The sequence below is a fragment of the Manacus vitellinus genome, unplaced genomic scaffold (assembly GCF_001715985.3).
Source record: "Manacus vitellinus isolate BGI_N305 unplaced genomic scaffold, ASM171598v3 scaffold_13_pilon, whole genome shotgun sequence".
In the NCBI taxonomy this organism is placed as follows: domain Eukaryota; kingdom Metazoa; phylum Chordata; class Aves; order Passeriformes; family Pipridae; genus Manacus; species Manacus vitellinus.
In genome coordinates, this window is record NW_021938999.1 from 16,611,761 (window position 1) to 16,626,132 (window position 14,372).

The 14,372-nt window shown below is 39.1% G+C and overlaps 1 protein-coding gene across 1 annotated transcript in view; it reads right to left on the bottom strand.

The window, feature by feature from the left end:
- Positions 1-635: 635 nt before the first annotated feature.
- KIAA1324L (KIAA1324 like) overlaps positions 636-14,372 on the bottom strand; it is a 49,342-nt gene continuing 35,605 nt past the window's right edge. The window contains exons 16-21 of the mRNA XM_018068117.2: positions 11,480-11,576; positions 10,148-10,249; positions 7,724-7,850; positions 6,813-6,991; positions 5,920-6,085; positions 636-2,687 (exon numbers count right to left, since the gene is read on the bottom strand). Coding sequence (XP_017923606.1) covers positions 2,628-2,687; positions 5,920-6,085; positions 6,813-6,991; positions 7,724-7,850; positions 10,148-10,249; positions 11,480-11,576 — 731 coding nt within the window. The 3' untranslated portion in view covers positions 636-2,627. The remainder of the gene's footprint in view (positions 2,688-5,919; positions 6,086-6,812; positions 6,992-7,723; positions 7,851-10,147; positions 10,250-11,479; positions 11,577-14,372) is intronic.

Consider the following 14,372-nt stretch of genomic DNA (forward strand, 5'->3'; position numbering starts at 1 on the left):
AATGAAGTGTTAAAGGCTTCTAAAATTCATCTTTTATAGGAAAATGGAAACTTCTCCTCTCTACTACAACTTTAACAGAAAGAAAAGAATAGCAGAAGTCAGATAAAATATGTCAGTTTACACCTGCTTAATGATTGGGAAATGCAATTTTCTTATTTAAAGGTAAATAAAGTCTACAGTATTGGTTTGCATCCCACTATGTTAGCACTGCACCAGATACAATATTAGATCGCCTGGGAGAATATTCAATATCATGACAAACCATTTGGAAGGAGAGCTGAGAAGAGTCATACAGCAAAGTCTGTCACATCTGACAAAAAAATCCACTGTATTTTATTTGGAAAATAAAATGGAAAGAAAAGGAAACCAAACTAACACTGTGTGGTATTAAGTCAAATTAAATATAGTTCATAAAAATTAAGGCATTTTTTGAATTACAGGGATATAGGTGCAGTGATGAAAAAAGAAGTGGTGTTCTGGAGAATGAATTGTCATTTTGGCTTAGAAAACATATGGACAGAGAAGGGAAAAAATTAAAGGAGATATAGACAGATGCAATTTGATGGCAGTGAAAAGCTTTACCCATCACTGCAGATCTGCAATGTTCAGGAAAGGCTGCAGTGCCACCAAACATCTCAAGTCCAAAATTTCAAATATATTTTCACTTTATTTTATGAATGTCCATCAGATATATATCTTTGATGCTACAACACACTTGAATAAAAATCAACAACATAAAAACCCTCATCATAAAAGATCCAAGAATTGAAATCCCAAAGCCATAACCATTTACTCTGTGAGCATATCATCTTTGACAACCATACATAAATGACATCATGACAACAAATACAATGTACAATAATAAGTGTGCAATGGTACAAAATATACAAAAAGGAATGTGTATTTAATATACATTCAACAATACCCCATAAAAATCTTTTTTGGGAAAGTGAAGTGCCTTTTCAAGACCAACAGAAAATGTGCACCACTTCATTTAGGATGGCTGAAGTATCTCCCATCAAAAGAGTAAAGTGTGTGTTCTTTGACTGGAACTATAAAATAACTGAGCTGAATTTTTCCTAACGAAAAAAAAAATCTAAACTTCATAAAATTTTTGTCCACATCTATAGTATAATAAAATATTTAGAGTGCAGAAAATTCAGTTTAATTTAAATTTTACTTAAAAGTGGGCCATTTTTTATTGATAGATCTATCTCAGTCATATAAAATCAAAAATCTATATCCCTTGTAGTAAAAAGACCATTTCTGCCCATGTGTCTTTTCTAGTTTTGATGCATTCCACAATTCACATAAATTTGCTGTAATGGAAATATGAGTCTGACCAGAGGTCAATATAAGAATCGTTCTTCATTTTCTCCTGGCTCTATACAAGTCTTGCATAATTTTACTCAAATATTTTTTTGCCTAAGTTTCAGATTCCTTTGAGTTCGACCTCAATGGGAATTTCAGGAAATTGTTACTGTGGATGTCATGAAGGTCACATGCTTATAATGTGGCTGATTTTATGAAAAAGTCCACCTAGCCTCCAGTTTTCAAGGCACCCTTTTGTGCCCTTCTTCCAAAGCTGGTACTTGCACTGACAGCAGAAAGAATTTACTGGCTAGGCTGGGCAAGTACATGACCCATGCTCAGCTCTGCTGGGCATCCATCCTCCTCCTTGCGTGGGTCCAGGAGTAAAGGTGGCTGAGTATCTCTACTAAGCCTCCCAACTGACAAAGCTGATCTCTGATTTCCGAAAGTAGAGACTCTTGCTGTACCTCCAAAGTTCAGGATTTGTTGGTTCACAACCCATATGTGCAGCCCAAGGGAGGACACTGAATCTGCCAAAAGGCCAAGCTTTCACAGAGAGGGATAAGTGCAATTTGCACCGTAGGTACCACTTCACTTCTCTTTACGGAGTTTGAACCTGCTACTGCCTGTAAAGCCATGGGCCCAGACCTACAGTTCATACGACAGCAGTTAATACACTTAAATTTAATAGCACTGGGTTTTACCCCAACCCTGATGGCCATAACTTAGGCATCAGAATGGGTTCAACTCGCAGGTGCAACACCATTCCTCTTGTAACAAAGGTCAATATAGATCATCTAGACCTTCAAAGCAACAGACCAAAAGTATTTTCCAAAGTTCAAAATTCACCTGAGGCTCATTCTGAGTACCATTCCCAATTCTGATTTTGAGAGAGACTCATAATTATGCTAGTAAGCAACTAGCTGGAGGTTGCAGGCCTCTCTGAAAATCGTATCTTGGGAATATGCGTAGAAGGAGTGAGAGGAAATGAAAGGTATCTATAAATCACATGGCATGCCTGAGCAATGCCCAGGTGAATGCAAAAAATTCATGTTATTTGCAGTATGTGTATCTCTTCCTGAGTTGAATTTCATTCCCAGTATGGAATCCAAGCATCTGCTTTCTTTTTTTGGCAAGGTACTCGATCACATGGTAAGGCAATCCAATTTTCTGGTTTGCTTCCTTTCTTCTTTCTTCCTAAATGGCTAAGCATTTCTCACCAAGATCACCATTACAATGTGTGCCAGAATATGTTTAAAATATGGTCCTGTAAAAATAGAAATTAGGTTTGTTTCTCTGAAGGCAGCATTAATTCTTCATATATTTTGGGATCTTGAAGATTTCAGCTGAACAGATTCAAAATTGTCTTCCTTTTCCTGCAATAGAAAAGACAGGTTCTCATCAACTTGGATTCCTCAAATTCTCACCAGCAGTTACCATAGTCACTTCTCTCAATATCCTTTGCCAAAAACTTCACTTTTTTTTTACCACAGTTATTAAGTGCAGTTTGATCCTTTAATATTTAATAACATTACTAATTCTGTAAAAAACTTGCAAGCCTAATAAAATTATGCTATAGATATTGTTCATAGTACTTATTTTAGAGGGTACAGGGAAAGTTTACATTTCATACTCATAGTATAGGGCAGGTAGTTAGACTTGGGGAATTGCAAGATAATCGTCTCTATGGCTATTATCACTTATTAATGTGTTTCATACAATGAACAAAATATTTGGAACAAAATCTGTGACTGTGAACACCACTGCCTTGCCCTTGGATTCTAACCGTAACTCCTCCTCTGGGAGACCCACAGGACAAAAAGAGTCTACAAGTCCTCTGCCATCTTAAAAATCAGGGTTGAGTTTCCATTTGCTGGGTGACAGCCTAGGCCATCTGGTCAGCAGACATCAGGGTGAGAAATGTGGACATACACGTTACTGAGTGTGTGACCAACCCAAGGGTCCAGGCAGAAGCAATGAATGAAGGACTCCTAATAAAAGTACTCACTAGAAAATGCTGGTTCTTGCTTCGTGTGCCTGCCTTTTACACATGTTCACGTGCACAAATAGTTTGGAAACTATGCTCAGCTAACTTAATAATCTGATTTTTAAAGCCATCTCAGTCAGATCAGGACAGCCTAGCGCAGAGGTGAGAAAGAAGGGGAGTAATTGTCCTAGGCTAGTCTACTGCAGAGAATGTGTTCTGAAGAACCTGGTATTGTTATGCTGGTGGCAACAGATGGAACTAGAACAGCCTCCAGTCTGAAACAGGTTTGTATTTCTTTAGCTTCTATATTCTTATTAAAAATAAGTCTTCTCTTTCTATATTACAGACCTAGTCCTGAATTCCTTGGGTACTCAAAACAACTAATACCTTCATGACATGCTGGCAGAAATGCTGAAGCATGAACACAGAATTAGGATACTGCAGATTTTTCTTTATCTCTCATTTTACATTTCTCCTTTTTTCTCCTGTTTTCCTCCATGTATTTTTTCCATATTTGACGTGCATATGTAGCAGGAGATTAATTTCCTCATCTTTTGCATAAATGAAAACTGATGCCTATAACATTTATTTTCAATAAATATATATTAAATTCATGTTATCTGCAGGCATACAGGATACAGAGTTCAGTAACCTAATGAGGTACTGGAAGCTGAGTTTGCCAGCTATGATTATCTAGCAGTAAAAAAGGAACAAGCTTGAAATATCTGATAGGCTTGTTTAAAAAGGAGAGAATACTCAGGAAGATTCCTACAATGGATATAGGAACATTAAGCAACTCCAAATAGGCTTTCAAGTTGTCTGAGTACTGAAATAATAAAGCTTACTTTAAAAAGGAAAAAAAACCACTTCTCATAGAATCACAGAATGGTTTGGATTGGAAGGGACCTTAAAGATCATCTCGTTCCAACCTTCCTGCCATGGGCTGGGACACCTTCCACTAGAACAGATTGCTCAAATCTGCATCCAGCCTGGCCTTGAACACTTCCAGGGATGGGGCCACGTCTTGTCTGGGCCTGCCAGAGCTTCTCTTGGCAACCTGTGCCAGTGTCTCATCACCCTCATAGTAAAGAATTTATAAATATAAAGAATATTATAATATCTAACAATATCTAATCTAAACCAGGTGTGAGCCAGTCAGTGGTGTTGCAAATAGAGTCAGCAAAGTTTTTGCACTTATCAGGAGTACCACAAAACATGATCCTCGCCAGCAGCACTGCTCACTATGCTAAGCCACAGCCAGCCAAGACACTTCATGGACAAAAAACCAACATCAGTATTTCAAAGTTAGTGCCTGTAGGATTCAAAATGGAATCAACTTTTATTTTTGCAACATCACCAGAAAATTTGATGTGATTTGATTTTATTTACATTTTCAATATTCTCAATATTGAATTAAGATTTAATATTGAATTTCTGCCCTTTTCTACAAGGAACAATATTGATTTTGCAAGACAAATAGCCATACTAGGGTCAAGGAGAAGTTCTGCATATTATTTGTGCAATGGTAACTTCTCCTAGGAGGGATATCTGGGGAGAAGGTAGAGTGGGAAGTGGACAAAAGTATAACGAAAAAAGTAGAAGAATTAAGAGAAGACAATAAGGGAAAAGAAAGGTAGAACACAAGTTTTAATTACGTTGCACTCAATCACAGAAAGAAAAACAAGGAATACAAGAAAAGATCTAAAATTTAACATTCTGAAATATTATTTGGACAATAAAAAAGTGTGATGTTTTAAAATTTGTTTTTGTGATGATCTTTTAGGAGAACCTTCCTATGAAAGTTCTTCCTTTTAAGAAACTTTCCTAAAAAACTCACTTCAACAAAACTCTTTGAAAGGGAAAATTTCATTCACCTTCATCCTGATTATATGAGATGCCTCAGCTGGACTCCCTTAAAGACAACACTACCTTTCCTATAGCACAGAATTCAAGGCATTTGGAACAAACACCAAAGTGCTTATGGTATCTACCATGATGGTCTTCTGTTGCTCTTCTCAGAAATGTTCAAAGGACACCAAAAACTTTTGTGCTATCAATTCAGACATGCAACAATCCACATCACATGTGCAACAGAAAAAAAGTGCTTTTTGGTTTTGCTTCCCACTGGACTGGAGGAAGTTGCTGTATTGGGCAACAGGTTGAATCTGATGCCTCCTCTTTAGCTGAATCCCACCCAAAATAATGGTTCTCGAGTCAGCTATGAAGGAAACCCAGGTGAGCTGCAAGAGCTGGCCGGTGGCTCTGTTCCCAATGTTAATTTTTACTCTCTCTGATAGCTGTGTTTGCCTCAGCAATGGGGGCGTCTGGTAGGACTCTGGGCAGAGAGGTTCTCTCCACCATTAACTGCTCTTTTCAGGTATCACCCATACAATAAAAAATGCTACTAAAATCTCTCTATGGAGGAAGAAGCATTTACTCAATACCCTGCAGCATTTCTTAACTTTATCCAGACTGTGGATCTCAGCAGATCATTATGGATTGGATGAAATGTGTGGGGGAGGCTGCACTGCTGTGCAAATTAACATCACAGACTCATTACATCCAGTAAAAAATATATGTAATAATTATTTTTAGTATTAATATTAGCAAATACTACTCACCTTTGTTGCCAAGGACTTGAGCTTGCCCAGCAGTGACTGCTTATTTGAATATACTATTTCTTCTTCATTATCTTCCCCTTCCATTATAGCACAGCTGTCAGCAGCTGGCAGTTCGCACTCTTTTGAGTTCGTTGTCATCACTAATTTGGAATATTTATACTCCAGCCTGAAGATATAAAGCCAGACAGGCATAGATTTTTTTACAAATGTCCCATACTCAAGGTTTTTGTAATTCAGGTTATCTACCAGTCCTCCCACATAGTCATTTCTGAGGTATTTACTGGAAATTAGATCCTTTTCAATTACTAAAAATATATAATAACCAAAATAGTATTAACAATACAGCAAACTCTTGCTCCCCAGATTAGTCCTCCATCCTTATAAAAGAAACATGTTTTCCCAAAAGACCACAAGTAGGTCAAGAGGGCTTTGGGTATAAAGAGATGCGACCTGTGTGCTGGTTGGGGCAACAACCAAAGTAGAACTAAGAAATATACAGTCAATAACCTTATTTTAACCCACCTGAAAGGGGCTAATTAGACTAAAGATATCTTTTTTGGTATTTAGACCTTGAAAAATCCACGTTGCTTCAGAATCTAAGGTCAACTTCAAACTCTCAGAAGTTAAAAATATAGTTAGTTCCTATTGGGAAATTATGTCATAAAAAATTACTGTGGCTTTTCTATACTTTCCACACCAGAATTTTTCACAGACACTGTTGGTAGAAGAAACATCAACTTGATGTATAAACAAGGATCCATGATGTATAAACCCTGAATCAACACAGTACTTGTCATCAACACTGTCGTAAGGTCAGATCCAGGAAAGTCTTTCTGTTCACTCCATCAAGCTTTCAGCTTACTTTTATATGGAACACAATTTGCAGTACTTACTTCTGGTTCTTCTTCCAAAAATAGCAGGTCAAGGCTATGAGCAGAACAGCTGTGAAAGCACCAACACCAGCTCCAACTTTAAGCCAAAAATCTACTGTTTCACAAGTGCTGGTCTTTTTTTCTGGCAAGGAAACCCCTTTAATGCAATGCTTTGGTTCATTCCATACATACAAGGTTTCCTTTCAAACAGAAAACAAAAAAAAAAAAAGTGAGGTGCTTGTAGGAAAAGAGAGAACTACTTAGAGTTGCAGAAAACAAGCTGTTCTGAAGTAGAAAGGTTAGATAACTTTTCAGTGAAAGCCAGACTCTCACTGAAGTTTTATTGTCTAATCAGTCATCCCCTTATTTGTGCCTGAAGGTTCAGGCATGGCAAAAGGATTTCCTCTTCTGTGTAGTTCTTCATGTGACACAATATGGGTTGGACAGCTATTGGGAATGAGTTGTGCCTGCATTGGAGCTGCTGACCAACAGGATAGTTTGAACCTGTGGAGGGACTTCCTAACATTTGACTAGAGAAGGCAGCAGCAAAAATATTGCAAGCAAGGTAGGATGAATTTATAAACTGAAATTCCCAATCCTTTCCTAGCTTGCCCTTGGTGTTTATGGCTACTGAGAATTGGATGCATTTGGGAACTCCATTCTTCACAAATAACTTGCCTGCATCTATGAATGCATAGAGAGTTCACATCCTTACTCACACAACTGGTCAGGACAAGCCAGGTCTTCTCCAGGAACCACACTGCCATTGGCACAAACATTCCTGAGTCTCAACACAGCACCCCAATGTGGTTGCATCCAGACAGCTCAGAGCCTGGACTCTGCCTGCACTTACACATCAGTCTGCCCATCAAATTTCAACAAGAGTCTGAGTTATACCCAAATGAACCCATCTGGAGATATGGGTCCTGTACCTGAAATCCTTTTTTGCAGGCTCCCTCAATCTCGTGGTAGTCTTGCTCTGTGCAGAGAGGACAAGCTTCTGCACTTTCCCAAACAAAGTAGAAAGTGCATCCATCGCAGGTGCCCGCAGGGCATGAGCTGGGAGGAGAACAAAGCCTAGTGATCAGTTATTAAACACTCTGGGGTTTGCATTGTCACTCCACATTCTGCTGCTGAAGATTGGGAATGGGAAGTACAAGAAATGGATAAATATCCATCACGTCAGCAGATGAAAAAATCTGGGGAAGAATTTTCCCCAGTTTGTAAAATGCTTTCTCAAGTGACAACAGATGTTGAGCTGTCAAAGCTCTAAAATAACAGTTCATTTCCCAGCAGGGAGTGGTACTCTTACACAGGGGAGGGGAGGGGGAGGGAGGGGAGGGGGAGGAAGAGGAGCAGAACTACACCAGTGTTTCACCAGCACGGGCTAGCCCAGCACACGCCTCTATCACTGTTCTCCTGCACTGGGTGACTGTTCCACACGAATGCTGCTATCCGGTTCCTGCCGTTCTAATGTTGCCTGGGTGATTTAGTCCATATGGAATGGACTTGTCCTGTCATGGTTAATTACTAGAAGGATGTTCACCAGTTAATGAAGAGATAACAGCTTCTCTTAGTCTAAGGAAAACTAATGGCCTATTTTGTATTCAGCCTGCAGAAGAAACTTGTACTGGCAATGGTAGGACATTCACACAGCTTTAGTTACTGACAATCACATCAGGTCTAACAGCAGCAATGGCCAAAAGTCCATGCAAGAAGTTCAGTTATGTAAATATGAAATATATTCATATCAAAAATGCATTTAAAATTATGTTGTTCTATATCATTTGGAAACCTGTTATCCTGATCTGAAGCACTGAAAAATCTCCAGCCCTAACAGCCCATTCTGGTTTATCCTGGTTTGAATACCTGACAACTGTCCTCTCTGGAATATGGAGCATTTTTCAAACTACATGGGAAGAGCACTGACAGACCTTTCTCCTCAACTGCTTTCATCTTATACTGTAGCTTCATGTGATACTAAACACTGTGTCTGGAGGATCAAGGAGTTAGGTGCTGTATTATTTGACATATATCAGGTACCTCACTGTGTGAAAACTGCTGTCTGATTGCTGAGGTAATCAAAGGAGGATAGGAAGGGAGAAAACACAAACTGGGATAAGGTACATATGTCAGCTGTGTGTCATTTCTGCCCATGCTCACACTTTTAAAAGAAAGGTGGGTTGTTCCTCCCTCACTACTGGTGAGTTATCACAGCTCACATTGTGTTTAACCTGTGACATTAGGAGAACAACTGGAGGATTTTCACATGGCAGCTGATAGACAGCAGCTTATTGCCCAGCGTAGCTTGTAGTGTGTCAGGTCCCTCAGCAACTGGGGTAACTATCTTCCAAGGTGTTCAATCATCAATCACTCATCCATCACCTGTGAAGCAGATGCTGCCTTGCCTTCATTCAGCTGAGCATGGTTCATCTGTCTCAAAAGGGACAGGGATCAAAGGATCCCACACTTCTCACACTTGGGAAGAGGACTTAGCTTTTGGGAAGGGGGATGAGTGATAGGGCTATCAGCAGATTTATAGTAACATCCAGACACCCTAAGATGGGCCTTGACGAGGAAGGTCAAGATGGGCCAAGAGGAAGGTCGTCAGAGTTGAGGGGAACTTCTGAAGTATGACAGGGTGTTGTTAAAGAGTAACAGAATTAATCCTTTTACTGTTTTTTTTTTCTCTGTAACTTTTCAGTTATGCTTTAAGTTATGTTTATGCAGGCATAAACAGGACTTTGGAAGAAAGGCGCATTTTGAAGTCACTTGAATCAGAGAGAAGGGAAAAGGTCAGGCAAATTAAACTCAACTAGTACAAGGGGGTTAGGATGCAAACTGGAGTGATGAGACATATAAATAAATACATCTCAAACTTTAACTAGACAGAGTTCAGGGCTCAGATAAGCATTGCAATAGCAGATTTCATAATTCCTAGGACAGGTTGCTCTTTTCCAAAGAAATAATTTTTTCCATAGCCACTACTGTAGATCAAGGAAGAAAAACCACCTCTCAAACCCTGACCAGGCAGTTCTAATCAGGAGGCCAAAGACTAAAATAAGGAACTGAAATAAAGGAAAAGTTAAGACAAGGAAACATTACTAAATTTTCTTTTGCCTTTAAGCTCAGAACAACCTGCCTGAGCTCTAATGTCTCTCATCACACACTCTAAACACAAATGAGTTTGTCTGCTGGGAGGTGATGGACACCTACGAAAAATACATGAGACCTTCTGCATGGCTGATGAGGGCAACAGCATTCCTCATTGCTGTTAAAATTACGACTGAGTTTTGTAAAGATTACCTGAGTAGGAAAGGCTTTTTGGCACTACTAAGATACAAACACTCAAATACCTGGGCACAGAAAGCTCTCCTTGGCCTGGTTTGTTGGGGTTGCATCTCATTGTCACAACAGTTGCACGGCCATTTTCACAGGAGGTTGTCACTGTTGAAGACCTAATGTCAAACAAGAGGAGAAAAGTAACACGTTTCCCCCACAATAAATACATGTTGCTCTTTCATGGGTCTCTGTCCATTCATGCAGCTGCAATACCAACAAAATACCCTTTACCACAGCGCTTTTCACTTTGTCAGCTGAAAAAATAAAGGAGCAACAGAAGCAGGGTAGGTTTCACCACGTCATTTAAATCTCAAAGTGCTCTAAGATGCTACTCAGGGAACTGCTGTGGTTCTCTAGCTAGTTTGAAATCTGCTGAGTCAAGGAATAAACTTTCCCACAAAGCAGAATAGAACAATTGAAAAAGAGAATTGCAGGTGCTGTTGTTGGTGTGTTACTCTGCTTATGATGGCTCACTCCTCAGCTGCTAATCTGAGAACCACACTGTCCCGAACTAGCACAAGGAAAAGGGGATTAAAAACATGGACCTTATTCCAGCATGATAGACACTGTAAGCCAAGTTCATAATATGCTCAAAGTGGGGTCATTGGTGTGGAGTTCAGTTTGCAGAATCAGACTTGTAATTTCACATGTGCATGAACTGCTGATATCCAAAATCCTACAGTCAATTAAGATCTGTCATTAAAGCCAGAACAATCCAGAGAGCCAACCAGCAGGACAAATACAGGTAAGTGCCTTAAGCTGAATAGCCCCAGGGGCTCCAGAGTCCCAGCTTAGAAAACCAATTGCCGTGAAGACACCAGCATGTAGACATCTGGACTGAGCTGACCTTTGAGCTACTTCTTACCCAAGCTGAGGCTTTGTAAGAAGTATTTCACTCTTCTCTATTATTTTTATGGAGAAGAGTGAAGAATAGGAAAAGCATACTAGTAACTGTGCGTGTTCAAACAATTGCTGTTAATCTTGATTAGTTCTTTTTTGTAGCATCAAAGTAAATGCAAATGAAAGTGAAAGAAGATATGCAAAGGGAAGTGGACATAGCAAAGTGATATATGAGAAAATATGGAAAGAAACAGGACACGGGAAGTGGCATCTGGATGAATCAAAGCTCTGGTATCACTTCCTACAGATAAAGCGTAATTCAGATTTGAGTAAACAGTGTTTGCTGACTTTTATAAGATGTTCTTCAACATGTCAATCAATATCAGCCAGATACTGATTCAAGTGGTAAGGATTAAAGCTGAATTACAGATCCTCCCTTACAGTTTTAGTTTCCCTTAAACAAATGAAGAAATTTGACATAGCAATAAACAGTATTTTTTACCTACTTGTAAAAGAAATGCACATCCGGTATTTTACTTGCAGAGGGAGGAAACATATCGGCCTTTATGCTGATATTTTCCAGCATTGTTTCAACTGTAGCTCCTAAAATTTGAGAAGGAAAAAAAAAGGAGCAAACTAAGAATGGATCTTTGAGCAGTTAACATGTAATATTTTCTCAGTCTGAAAGGTATTTATCTCACTTAATAGCAATTAATGGCATTACTATACATTACACACTTTCTTTTATTCTAACTAAACCTTCCAGATTTACATGTTCCTCATACAGTCTGATTTGCTCACATAGACATAGCAAAACAAAAAAATTAATAAAATGCCAGTGTAATAATTTTTACTCTTTTATATTAATTTAAAGCAATCAATATTAAAAAAAACATAAAATAATTTAGGTTGGCAAAGGACTGCTGAAGATTTTGATCCAGCCACGCAAAGCACATGCCTTGAACTTATAACCCTCACACGTCGTAACCATGTAACAACCTGAGCAATTTGCAGTACTGTGAGAGATCCTGCAATGTTTAGGAAGAGGGAGCTGTAGAAATGTGAATGCATCCTTCTAGGGAGGTGAAAAATTGCTACAACAACAAAAGAAAGCAGTAGAAGTCAGAAACTGGTGGAAAGATGGGAAAGACTGAAGAAGTTTTCTGCTTGTTCTTGAAACAGTTCATAGAATCACAGACTCATGGAATGGTTTGGGTTGGAAGGGAATTTAAAGATCATCTTGTTCCAACTCCCCTGCCAAGGGCAGGGACACCTTCCACTAGACCACATTGCTCAAAGCCCCATCCAACCTGGCCTTGAACACTTCCAGGGATGAGGCATTCACAGCTTCTCTGGGAAACCTGTGACACTGCCTCACCATCCTCACAGTAAAGGATTTCTTTCAAATATCCAACCTAAAACTACCCTCTTTCAGTTTAACCCATTACTCCTTGTCCTACCACTCCATGCCCTTGTAAAAAGACCCTCTCCAGCTCTCTTGTAACCCCTTTAGGTACTGAAAGGCACCCTAAGGTGTCGCTGAAGCCTTCTTTTCTTCAGGATTAACAACTCCAGCTCTCTCAGCCTGTCTCCACAGGAGGGGTGATCCAGCCCTCTGATCATCTTTGTAGTCTCCTCTGGACTCACTTAAGCAAGTCCACATCCACATGTTAGGAAAACAAACTTCAACCATTCAAAAATATAGCAATTGATATAAAGAAAGGGCAGCAGAAGAGCTTCATATCTTTTCTCTGTACTAGGAAAAATATCAGGAGTATCTCCTTGCTTTCCAAGACAATGACACCTGATTCCTTCAGTGGCAGGAGAGGATATTGACATCTCCTTGGCATGCCTGCTTATAACTAGCAAACCCATACCTAAAAGTCACCTTTAATAGAGCTTTTAATTACAGTGAATTGTCAAAAGATTCATGGGGAGGAAATATGGTGACCCAAATTACAATGTGGCTACCATGATGAGGCAAAATAATGGTAAATGAAAATGAGTTTCAGTCCATGGATAGATACACAATGAGTGGAAGTCAACAAGCATTTATGGAGAACAGCTTTTGTTGAACAAATCTGATCTCATCCCTTGAGTGTTGATGAATTTTGTTGCTAAAGAAAATTATGTAAATTTATCAAGTATTTCACTAATTACCACATGAGATTCTAATTAAAAAGTTAGCAATCTAATAACAATTGAGTGCACACTCTGAATTAAAAACTATTTAGCTAAGTAATTAAAAAATTATCTGGCCATGGGAAACTCTCATGAAATGTGGTATGTCTCCAGGCTTCTCTAGGCATCGATATTGAAGTGCCAAAATGCAAGATTATTGGCAAACATCTGCAAGTAACTACATAATCACTGTTGGTAAAGTGTGAGACAAAGATTAAGAGGAACAGGAATAAAATACAAAGCATTTGGTTCATTTGGTAAGATGGTCCCAAACAACCTAAATATATTTTAGTGAAGACAACTGGAGCAAGGCAGGCAGGCCAGTCTTAAACTGTAACTGAAAAAAAATCCAGAGTGGACATCAGAAACAAGAAGGTGTCATAAAATCCCTTAAGTCTGGAGAAAGAAGGACTCAGGAATTCCAAAGACGGAAGTGATTTTTATTGCCATTATAGCAAATTAAACACTGGAACAGTGTTCCCTTCTATGCTTTAAGAAAATATTTAAGGTTACAGAGCTGTAGAAAAAGCCTCAAAATTATTCAGATGCTAGAGATAAATACATGATAGCAAGAGACTTAGTAGAACTTGGTCTACTTAGCTTATCAGAAAAGCAGACTGGGGAAGGTGTGATGATTCCAGTACACAAAATATTTCTTCAAAAAAGAAAATGTGAGTGTGAAATGGAGAAAGAATAACAAGAAGCAAGAGCTGAAAAGTGAAGCCAGGGAAATTAAAATAGGAAACAAGTCTGCTTTAAAATCACACACAGAGACAGTCTTTGACTAGTGGAAAAAAATACCAGTGACTGTGGCAAAGCTTTTATTTCTGGCAGTCTTAAAAGTCCAGGTTGAATGATTTTCCAAAGATGTGCTTTTGTCAAACATGAGTTTCTGGGCTCAGTGCCAGGGAGAAAGTACAAGCACTCAGTGCCTGTAATGGATAGGTGAGCAGACTAAATGACTTCATTGTCTAATCTGGCCTCAGACTCTGGGAACTTGTGAGCCAGATCAGTGCAAGCCTTAATGACGTGTGCGGCCCCATGCTGCCCTAAACCTCTTCCTTTCTTGACTAATTATGTCCCAACACCAGTTTCTTCTTCTGAAATTGCCCAAGTGGGGTCTTGGTATGGGCAGAAACACTTAGACTCATGTGACTACCACAGTCAATGGTCTTGCCCTGAGCAAGGCGGGCAGGAAACGTGAAAGCAAACCCATGC